The 12,245-nt window shown below is 34.2% G+C and overlaps 1 protein-coding gene across 1 annotated transcript in view; it reads left to right on the forward strand.

Annotated features, from left to right (window-relative positions):
• The window catches only part of DTHD1 (death domain containing 1), a 70,224-nt gene that overhangs the window by 15,570 nt on the left and 42,409 nt on the right, over window positions 1-12,245 (forward strand). Inside the window, 1 exon segment of the mRNA XM_030881002.2 lies at window positions 10,484-10,648. Within this exon segment, the coding sequence (XP_030736862.2) occupies window positions 10,484-10,648 (165 nt within the window).

Below are 12,245 nucleotides of genomic sequence, written 5' to 3' on the forward strand. Positions count from 1 at the left end.
TTGTACATCCTAAATCACACCATAGTGTTATTAAATTCCCTTTTCCATTTATCATCCCTCAGCATAATTATAACATAGTCAGTGCTATGTTGAATTAGGTGAATTAAATAAATTAATGAGTAAATTTGTGGAAAAGTAAATTGTGTCATTAATTTTCTATACTTTCTGACAATACTAAATTGATAAGTTATAATATGCTCTGTTGCTATTAGAGCTAGACATGGGTGGTGCATTTTCCCCATCCAGTGTAGCATAAAACAATTAAATGAGAACCTATATGAACTATTTATTTAACATTCTTTCATCAAAGAGTGAAAGCCAGTTGAACATTTTCTGTGGAAATAGAAACACAATGAAGCAATCCATACCTCAGAAGATAAAAAAGATAAAAACGATTTGAGGCCAAAACATAGTTTGAATATAAAGAATAAAAGGTCTTTGTTGCAGTTCATTCTTTCATGTGTAAATGATTTCTGGGGAAAAGATGAGAGTTATTTAATTACCAGCCAGAAAAGATTTCTTGACAGTAATGAAAGGAGAAATTAATTTCTTAAATGGAAACTTATTCCATATTATGCAAGAAATATTTTAGAGAGTTAGATGGGAAATTTTTTGCATGAAAAATGCCATTTCTATATAATGCTATTGGTTTTAAGATCATCTTATTAAAATGTAATATGTGAGTCATACACAAGAATATTTGTACAATATATGCATCGTATCACAAAAAATAATAAAATGGAGAAACTGGTAAAGCTACCACATAACTTAAGAAATTAGATATTATCAATACAATTACATCTCCTTACTTATCTCTCCCCATCCCATCCCTTACTTCGCTACCCTAATTGCTCTTCATCTTCACCAAAGTTAACCACTACTAGGAAATTATGAATCATTCCTTTGCTTTTACTTTTTAGTTTTATCAATATATCTATATCTATATCTATATCTATATCTATATATATATATTTTTTTTTTGTGGTACGCGGGCCTCTCACTGTTGTGGCCTCTCCCGTTGCGGAGCACAGGCTGTGCGGAGCACAGGCTCAGCGGCCATGGCTCACGGGCCCAGCCACTCTGCGGCATGTGGGATCTTCCCAGACCGGGGCACGAACCCGTGTCCCCTGCATCGGCAGGCAGACTCTCAACCACTGCGCCACCTGGGAAGCCCCAATATATTTGTATTCATCACTATACAATACCTTGTTTGGTTTTGTTTGTGCTTACTGTTTGTAAAAGTGGTACCCTACTGTGTATAGTCTTATAGTCTTGCTTTTCCATTTATAAAAAAGTTCATTTTCACTTCTATATAATATTCTATTGAATAACTTTGTATTTTATTTACCAGTGTTCTTACTGATGGACATTTGGGTAATTTCAACTTTTTTGCTAAAACGAATAGTACTATTATGATTATTCTTCACTCAAAGTGTATTTGTGTAAGCATTTCTTTAGAGTATCTACCTAGAAGTCATGTTCAGTCATAGGGTATGCACATGTACAATTTTACAAGTTTTACGAACTGGTAGAACTAAATTTCATGCTCCCACTATTGCTTTTTATCTTTTCTAGCCTTGCATATTGTCAGATTTTGTAATTTGGAAAATTTAATAGATGTAAAATGGATCTCATGTGGTTTTAATCTGCAATGCTCTGATTACAATGAAGGTGACATCGTTCATAATTGCTTTTGTTAGACATTGTGTTTTCTTATATGTGAGGTATCTTAATTTCTTCGCTCATTTTTGAAGTTTTTACATTGATTTGTAGGATTGTTTATGGTCTCAGTGTTAATCCTTTGCCAGTTTGTGGTCTGTATTTTTATATTTATGTGACAGATTTATCATGTTTTTCTTTTATGATCAGTGCTTTTTGCCCGGTCCTAAAATACTTATATCTCCTAAATTATAAAAATGGTCCTTTTTTTATCTTATAATTTTAAAGGTTTGAATTTCAAGGAAGTCTTTGATCCATCTGATATTGAATTTTATATACAGTGTGAGGTAGGAATTCTTTTTTTCCATGTGGATAACATTTTACCAGCATGATTTATTGAACGATTCTTTCTTTCCCTAACAATCTGCAAAGCCTCCTCTGTCACACAACAAGTTTTCTTCTTCTGAGCTGTCCCATTGGTCAGTCTTTTTACATAGTTCTGAGCCAATCTAACACCGTCATAGTTATTAAGGCTTTATAATTAAAAAGTCGATATCTGATAGGTAAGCCATATCATATTCTTTTTATTCAGGAGAATTTTTGTTTCTGTTTATCTTGAAACTTTCCCATTCATATAAAATAGAATCAGTTTGTTAAGGTCCGCAAGAACGAACTCTGTTAGGATTTTGCTAGTAATTTCCTCTGACGTATGGGTCAATTTGGAGAAAAATGACATCTTTAGCATATTAAGCCTTTAAATCTGTTACCTATAATATATGCTTCAATTTGTGTAGTTTTATAATGTCTTTCAATGAAGTGTTATCAAAGTCCCACATATGTATTACACACGCTTTGCTAGGCTTATTCCTAGATACCTTATAGTTTTAACTGCTATTATAAATGGTATGCAAAATTTTTGTTTTCTCATAAATATATATATATATATATATATATATATATATATATATATATATGAATGCATTAGATTTTTCTGCAGTGGTATTGAAGCCAGCCACCTTTCTAAACCTTCTCATTATTTCTAATATTTGTTTTCGAGAATTCCTTCAAGTTTTCTATGTAAACTCTTGCATCAACTTTAAGCAATGAAAGTTTTGTTTTTCCTTCCAGTCAGCATGTTTATGTATTTAATCCATTTTGAGTTAATTTTTGCATGTGGTGTGAGATAAGTCCAATTTCATTCTGCATATGAATATCCAGTTTTCCCCAAACCATTTATTGAATAGGGTAGCCTTTCCCCATTGTGTGTTCTTGGTATTCTTGTAGAAGATCAGTTGGCTATAGATGTGTGGATTTATTTCTAGGCTTTCTACTCTGTTCCATTGGTCTTTATGTTTGTTTTTATGCCAGTTCCATACTGTTGTTACTGTAGCTTTGTGATATATTTTGAAATCAGGACATGTGATGCCCTCAACTTTGTTCTTACTCAAGATTGCTTACTCAGGGTCTTTTTTGGTCCTATATGAATTTTAGAAAATTTTTTTCTATTTCTATAAAGAGTACCATTGGGATTTTGATAGGGATTGTATTGAATCTATAGATCACCTTGGGTAGTATGGAATATTAATTCTTCCAATCCATGAGCATTTGTTTGTATATTGTTTTTCTTGAAATAGAATTTTGCTGTGTGTTTCAGTTATCTATTTCTTCATATCAAACTATTCCAAACAACAGCCACTTTACTAGTTCTCCTGATTCTGTGGGTTGTTTGGGGTCTCAGTTGGACTGTTCTTTGGTTTATCTTGCCTAGGGTCTGTTATGCATTGCAGTAAGATGGTGCTGAGTCTGGAAAGTCCAAGATGGGTTTATTCACATGTCTGGAATCCTGGCAGTGGTAGCTGCAAGCTTGGACTCCGCTGGTATGCTGAAATGGCTGGGCCTCGTTCTCTCTCCAGGTAGTCTCAAGGTCTCTTTCTTTCCACCTGACTTCTCCTTATGGCCTCTTTCTGTCGTGGGCTCTTTCCAGAAGAATAGCTGGACTAATGACATGGAGGATCAGGGCTTTCAAAAGTACAAAAGCAGACATTGCCAGACTTTCTTAATTTTTAAGCCCGGAGTTATCAGATCACCATTTCTGAAATATTCTATTGATTGAAGCCAGTCTCGGAACTGTCTCTAGTCCATCGTGGGAGAGTGCTACACAGTGACATGAATATTGAGAGGTATGGTTAGTATCTCTGGAGACCAGCTACTGATCTGGCTTAAGATCCTTGATTTATATTGAGTTTTTCCTCATTTCTTTGGGGATATTATGCCACTGTTCATGGACTTAATTATTGATGCCGGGAAGATCTCAGTGAATTTTAATTTCATAACTTTTTGGGTGATCTGCTTTATCTTGCTGGCTGCTTTTAATATCTTTTCTTTGTACTTGGATTTCTGAATTTTTCTATGATGTATCTAGATGTAAATTTTAAACACTTTTTCTGAATACAATACATTATGCTTTCTGAATAAGTGGATTTACATTTTTTTAGATTTAAAAAATAAATTTTATTGCTTTTAGACCTTCTTGTAACTACTTATTCATTTGTGTTTTTGAAGGACTTTATGTACTTATTTAAATGAAAGATTTTTAAAAATTCTATAGTGCTTTACAATTTTAAAAAGTTTCACACACATGATTTCATATAATCCCATAATTACCCTTTCTTCCCCTACCCCTGCTTTGTCCCTCCCCACTTCCCTCTCCCCACTGGTTTCTTCTCTATATCTGTTAGTCTGCTTCTTTTTTGTTTTATTCACTAGTTTGTTGTATTGTGTAGATTCCACATATAAATGCTATCATACAGCATTTTCACATTTCTGAAAAATTCTTATATGTTTTCTAATCAAATATTGCCTCACCTCCATTTTATGTACTCCATACTTCTGAATTTCCAATGAGATGTATATTAGGCCATATCTTTCTAAATTCCATATTTCTTTTCTTCTCTTTTACATTTTCCAACTTCCTGTCTCTGTATGCTATATTCTGTGTAATTTTTTCACATTTCAGTTCAATTGCCACAAATATTGTATACTTTAAAATATACTTTTAATCTATCATCGACTTTTTGTTTCCAGCAATTATATTTTTTATATCTTAAGGTTCTATTTAGTTCATATTCAGATTTCCCTCATCATTCTCGATAGTCTCTTGCTGACTGCTTATTTTTATGATACTGCCCTTTATCTTATTAAACTTTTCATATATAGCTGTTTTTTCATACTGTAACTACTAATTCTGATACCTGCAGTTTTTGAGGGTGTTGCCTGTTATTTCTGCTGGCTGTCATTCATGGTATTTATCTCTTTATATGTTTGGGGACTTTTGTTTGTGATTATGTATATATGAGATTTCTGCAGTTGTAAATGGAGCTGCTTTTCTCCAGATGGCATATATTTCTGTCTATGCTGAGAACCAGGTGCTACTTACCTGGGACTACTTCAACCTCTTTGAGAGTCTTGGTCAAGTTCTCAAGTTCACCTTTTATGGTGAAGATCTCAAGGATCACAGCTCCTTGTTTTGCTCACTTGATTATCACTTAAAGCTTTAGTCTCCTGTATCTAAGTTATTGGAAAGGAATTTGTCCTCATAGTAATCCCATAATTCCTGGCTGTTTGCCCCCTGATTTGACCCTGGCTTCACAGATGTTTTGGAGGGGAATTTGGGACATTCCTTTAAGATTCCTTCTGCTTATTGCAAGCCAAAAAAAAAACACATTAGAAAGCATATTTATCAGGATTTAGTTGTTTAGCCTTAGGGAGATAGAGAACTTAGATTACTTAGTGTCAATTTGTTATTTATAATCTTGTGTCTTGTATATTTAATTTATAATAGTTAAAAGATTCCACGTAAAAAAGTCATTTTATTTATTTAATTTTTAGTTTTACTGAGGTATAATTAACAAAGAAAATTGTAAAATATTTAAAGCATACATCATGGAGATTTTATATATGGATACACTGTGAAGATTCCTCCCATCTAGCTAATTTACACATTCATCATCTCACATATCAACCTTTTAAAAAAATTTTTGCTGAGAACATTTAAATTCTACTCTCTTCTCTTAGCAAATTTCAACTATATAACAGTGTTATCAACTATAAGCACCATGTTTTACATTAAGAAATGGTAATTTTATAAAAAGTAAAACCACACATGCCATATTTTTCTTTGTACTGATCAGTCAGTACAATGTTGTTGACACAGGTTAATCTCACTTAATAGAATGAAATTATTTCAGCAAAATTTTGAGGTAAGTGCTTACTGAGCAAATATGATTTTTCACATTTATTAAATTTGGAGGTAGTATACTAGAAATATTTTTACTTTATTATATACTTTTATACTTAAGAACGTATAATGTTACCTGTGGATTGGAAAGCCAAGTGAGGAAGAATTTAATTTAATTTCCAAATCAAAAAGAAACTATTACTCAGAATAGCCAACAGAATATTGAAGGAGAAGACCAACATTGGAGGACTACCTGACTTTATGACTTACTATAAAGCTACGGTAATCAAGACAGTGTGGTATTGATGACAAAAGAATAGACACATAGATCAATGGAACAGAATAAATAGTCCATAAATAGATCCACATAATATAGTCAACTGATCTTTGACAAAGGAGAAAAGGCAATACAATGGAGCAAAGACAGTGGAACAAGTGAACATCCACATGCAAAAAAAAAAAAAAAAAAGAATCTATACACAAATCTTATACCCTTCACAAAAGTTAACTCAAAGTAGAATGTAGACATAAATGTAAAACAGAAAACTATAAAACTCCTAGAAGATAACATAGGTGAAAATCTAAATGATCTTGGGTATGGCAATGACTTTTTAGATACAACATCAAAGGTGTAGTCCATGAAATAAATGTTTGATATGCTGGACTTCATAAAATTAGAAACTTCTGCTCCGGGGAAGACAATGTCAAGAGAATGAGAAGGTGAGCCACAAACTGGGAGAAAATATTTGCAAAAGACACATCTGATAAAGGACTCTTATCCAAACTTTACAAAGAACTCCTAAGACTTGACAATAAAAAAACAAAGACCTGATTCAAATAGGCCAAAAACCTTAACAGATACCTCACCAAAGAAGATGTACAGTTGGCAGATAAACATTTGAAAAGATGATCCACATCTTACGTCATCAGTGAGATGGATTAGTGGTTTAGACTATTTTTAGTGCAGTTTTAGGTTCACAGCAAAATTGAGAGGAAGGTACAGAGATCCTATTTACAAAGCAGAAATAGACACAGATGTAGAGCACAAATGTATGGATACCAAGGGGGAAGGGGGTGTGGGATGAAATGGGAGATTTGGATTGACATGTATACACTACTGATACCATGTATAAAATAGATAACTAATGAGAGCCTACTCTATAGCACAGGGAACTCTACTGAGTGCTCTGTGGTGACCTAAATGGGAAGGAAATCCAAAAAAGAGGGGATATATGTATATGTACAGCTAATTCACTTTGCTGTACAGTAGAAAATAACATAACATTATAAAGCAACTATACTCCAATAAAAATTTTAATAATATATAGTCTAAAAAACAAGAAAAGAAACTACCCTTGAAAAGTTCCCTGTAATGTCTATTTCTACTTGCAGAGACAAAATATTGAGGTACCTTGGAACAACCTTTTTTATCTCAGGGAAAAATCTTAATTGTGTGGCACTATGGCCTGTACCTGGGAATGATGCATCAGGACACTCTTAGACTTGAAAAAGGCAGCCTGGGGAAGACACTTGATGGTTTGTCTACACTACTATTTTATTTCTGGGTAATTATACGAGAAATTCTGGAAATTATATTTTCTATCCTAGTGGATCTAAAGGAGCTTCCATGTTCTTCAATGTTCCTGTTCATTATATTTGAATATTTGACCCCAAATGGGCCAATCATAATTCCCTTAATGCCTGGAATTTTGGACATTGAAAGAGCCTTGAACTCAAGAAATAGCAAAGTCAGTTATTCTTGAATAAACAAGTTGATTTAATAAAGGTTGATTATGTTTTATGAAACTATTAGTATATCAAACTGTCATCTTTTGTGGAGTATAATCAAGGGCTATTCACTGTCTGGCAATACTAGTTGTCAAAGCTAATAGTATGTATTAAAAAAAAAGTGTTTAGTTGCAGTGCTGTTAAGAACAGCTGGGATAAATAAGGATGCCACTAAATTATTTAATTTCAATATAAGTTGTATCTATTATCATATTAAAGTCTAAATTTTAGGTGATAGATGTGCTAACTCACCTGTGGTAATAATTTTCAATATATACAAGGATCAAATCATCACATTGTATATACAAGTATCAAATCATCACATTGTACATATTAAACTTGCACAAAGTTACATGTCAATTATATCTCAACTGGAAAAAAAATAGTTTAAATTTGACCTTAATATCATTAAAGACTTTTTTGATTTTAAGTGACAGAAAAACAAACACAAAGTGCTTAAGAGAAAAGGAATTCTTTGATCCACATAAATTACAAATCTGGGGATATTTTTATTTTAATATTTCTCTTGGACCAGGAAAAACCCAGTCTCTCTTCTCTTTCTGCTTCCTCTGTGTCACTTCCATCCTCCAACATGCTTATTCCTCATGCTGGTAATATTACTATGTCTTCAAAACTCCAAGTTCAGCAGAAAAGAGGAAACTTCTTTTCCCCATGAGTATACATAAAAGCCCTGGCTCTTATTCTTACTCCAAATCTGTCACAAACCCATCACTGAACAGATCACTAAAACCAAAAGGAAGATGTGCTGTACAAGGCAGGCTAGCCTAGTTTATGGCATGGTAACACAAACCTGATTCATCAAAGACAGGCTTGGTTGTCTCACTCCTAGACTTAAGCTGAAGGGCAGCCACTGTTTGGTTGCTGTCATGGTGGCAGAAGAAAGACCTTTGGATAGACCCACACTAGTAATTAAATGCTTAGCCTGGAAATGACAGAATGACATTGTTCACTATTCATTAACCAGAACAAGTCACATGGCCTCACTCAACCATAGGGGACAAGGAAGTGAAACTCTATCATGAGCTCAGAATGGTAGGGGGAAATTGGGTATTTTGAAAACAACACTGATGAATGCCAAATGTACTAATTGGCTCAGGTCATATACCCACCTAGACCTGGGAGTAGGGTCAGCTCCACTGCAGCTGAAAACATGTAGGTTTTCACAGAAAACAGACTATTATTAGGAAAAAAGTAGGAGTTATTATCAGAAAAAAAAATATATTACATATAATTAAGTCAATTTCTAGTAAATGACCAAAGTTCTGGATTCAGTATATCTTCCTGTGTTAATAGATTATTATCTTCCAAGTGTTAAAAATTTTACCATATTTGTATAAACCAAAAGCCAAAAACTGTTATATTTTCCCCATCCCCTTGATTTTAATCTGGTTGATCAACAGAGTCTAAAGTTTTCAAAGTAGACATTTTAAATCTAGTTCAGTTCCTAATTTATGATTTATAGGACAGCTAAACCTGTGAAACTAAAGTGGTTTTAAACCCTTAACTAATTCTATTCACAAATAAAGATGTGGGATTCACACTTACGTCTTCATTCTTTAGTACCTAGCTAGAACAGTTCTGTCCCCCTTGTGGGTTTTAGCAGCATTAGACCAGGTTTTGTTTTCCTTTTTCCAGCAAGATGTTCAGTATCAAGTATTTTTCTTTCTGTAGCTTTTAAGTGAATACCCATTTAAGATACCCATTTAAGTGAATTTAAGAAGAGTTTATTGTAAGGCTACAATAGGTACTCTCTGCTTTCTCCATCTCTAAAATTACCCTAATTCTTTCACCTTGTTTTTTTTCCTTTTCTCTCTTAGCATCTGCTCTGTTTTTCCTTTCTTAATAATCTCTCTGCTTATTCATATTCATAGCCCAGGGCACTACAGCCAAAGGACAATAAGTTACAATCTCTGGGCCTTTTTCTTAGTCAAATTTCAAAGAAAGAAATCAAATTAGCTGGGTATTGGAAGTTGATCTAGTGTTAGCGAAATCAGCTCTGGTTGGGAGAAAGTATCACATAGTATATACAGCTGTCTCTTTTAAGCTTTGGGGTGGGGCAAGTTAGCAAGGAGAATTGTACAAGAAAGCTAATTGGCCATGTCTGCTGTAGGAATTAGGGTGAGAATATCAATACCATTTATCCTTACTACAATTTTAAGTGCTTTACAAATTTTAACTCATTTAATCCCATGAGGCGGATAGTATTATTACACTCATATTACAGATAAGAAGACTGAAATATAGGGAGGTCAAATAACTTGTTCATGGTCATACAGTTAATAAGAGGTAGAGCCACTCAGAATTTGGAAGTAGGCAGTATTGCTCCAGAGTCTATGGTTGCTATACCACAAGACTTGGCTATCCTAAAGCATCAGTTTACATCAGTGAATTTATTGACTTGGGATATTCCCTTAACTCTTTTGCCAGTAGTAAAATGTTTCTCATTCTCCAAAGCTCATCTTCAATACTAGTATTTTCACTTTGCAAGCTTTCCTGAACACCTTCCTTCTGCTGTTAAACCACCCTGTACATTCTCTTCATTACCACACAGATCACCTTGTCCTGTGATTGTTTAATATTGTAATACTGTGAGCTTCTGTCGAGCAAGGGCAATATATACCTTATCTTTATGTTCCTGGTGCAAAGCATAATTACTGGCACATAACATATACTTACTGAATTGTTATTGGATTATTCACTTAATGAAAGAATGAATGCATTAAATATGATTTATGCTACACAAATTTTACCAGTTTCTCTTCTGCTTCCAGATTATAGGACAAAAAGCACTTCCATAAGAAAACCTGGGAACAATGCTTGTGAATCTTTGAAATTATTGGGATTCAGAAGCCAAGACAGTGGTTGGTTTGTGCTTGATGGTTTCATGGTGAGAACCGTGCAAAGTGGCTTGATATCATTTGAATTGTGTGAACATTTAGAGAGGTAATACAACAGTAAACAAAAAATATTGATGATATTATATCCTGATGGTTCGTAATTGATGTTTACAGAAGTAGAATCATAGGATTAGACCTTTTATTCCTGAAATAGAAATATGAATAGTCCTTTAGGGGGTGCTTAAAATGCAAACTAGGCCTGACATGAATATACTATCAGTAATTTCATTCACGATAGTTTAATAGGTGCTGTTGGAAACCACTCTTAACTTAAATTTATTTTTACAGCTTTCTTCTAACTCCAAAATAGTTTTAAAATAGCACCTTCATTTCTGAAATTTCATGGAGATAGTAATTAACCATTCATATTATGCTTATCTCCTATGTATATATAAACTGAATTTGTTATTCCAGTGTCCTCATTTTGCTTTCTCATTTCCATGTTTTCTAGACAGCTCATTATGAGAAGAGTTAGACGTGTTAAGGTTCCTGAGAAGTAGACACTCATAAAGAGAGGGCAATCACATGTCCAAAGATAGCCTTTATCTCATAAAGGAAGAACTTACATCTATAATTGTCTTGGGTCAGTTCCCTAGAAAAAGAGTCTATGATGAGAATGCAAGTGATTCTTTGAGAGAGGGCTCTCAGGAGACTCCTGTAGAGTGATGAAAGAAAGCAGGGAGGATAAGGGAAGAAATGGGAGAAATTATGGCTTGAGCTGAAGTTTTACCTCAGCCTGATACCTCAGGGGAGCTCTGAAGTGTGAGTTCCAAGGAGGCGGGCTTTACACTCTTGCATCAGTTAGTCTTCGTCTGTGGATGTGAGGCTGTTCTGGGCGAGGGGGCTCTTATAGAGCAATTTTCTTGAGAACGGTTGGGCTACAGGTGGGCCAGACCAGGAAGAGGGATTTGAATTAGTTTGCTAGGCTGCCATCATAAAGTATCACAAACTCAGTGGCTTAAACAACAGAAATGTATTGTCTTACATTTCTGGATGCTAGAAGTCCAAAATCAAGGTGTTGGCAAGGTTTATTCCTTCTGAGGACTCTGAGGGATCTGTCCCAGGCCTCTTTCCTTGGCTTATAGATGGCTCATTTCATGTTCACATGGCATTCTCTCTGTATGCATATTTGTGTCCAAATTTATTTTTTATGACACCAGTCATACTGGATTAGGGTGTACTCTAATGACCTCACACTGATTTGATTACCTCTGTAAAGACCATATCTTCAAATAAGGTTGCATTCCGAGGTACTGGGAATTTGGCCTCCAACACAGGATTTGGGTGGAGGGGACACAATTCAACTCATACAGGGTCCACCATAACAACTCTTATCACACAGTGACAGAGATGAATATTTCAATCTCCACTTAATAATGACATATATTTTGTGTCCTATTGATAGTAAACAGATTATCTGGATCATCTTTCTCTTTTTGAAGTAATACTCTTTGGTAATGTTAGTTAAAATATAATTTAAAATATGCCGCCATATTTAGGGCTAAGCTGAGGCTGGATGACTTCTTTGTTTATGGGCATCTGTTTTAGAACTTGATTTAAGCTGGTTTCCTGATTGCCAAGAGTTTCATTCAAGTCATTCATGAATTTAATCAATTAGTCATCAGAATGCTTGATTTTTAAAG

Source organism: Globicephala melas, chromosome 5, assembly GCF_963455315.2.
Source record: "Globicephala melas chromosome 5, mGloMel1.2, whole genome shotgun sequence".
Classification (NCBI taxonomy): Eukaryota; Metazoa; Chordata; class Mammalia; order Artiodactyla; family Delphinidae; genus Globicephala; species Globicephala melas.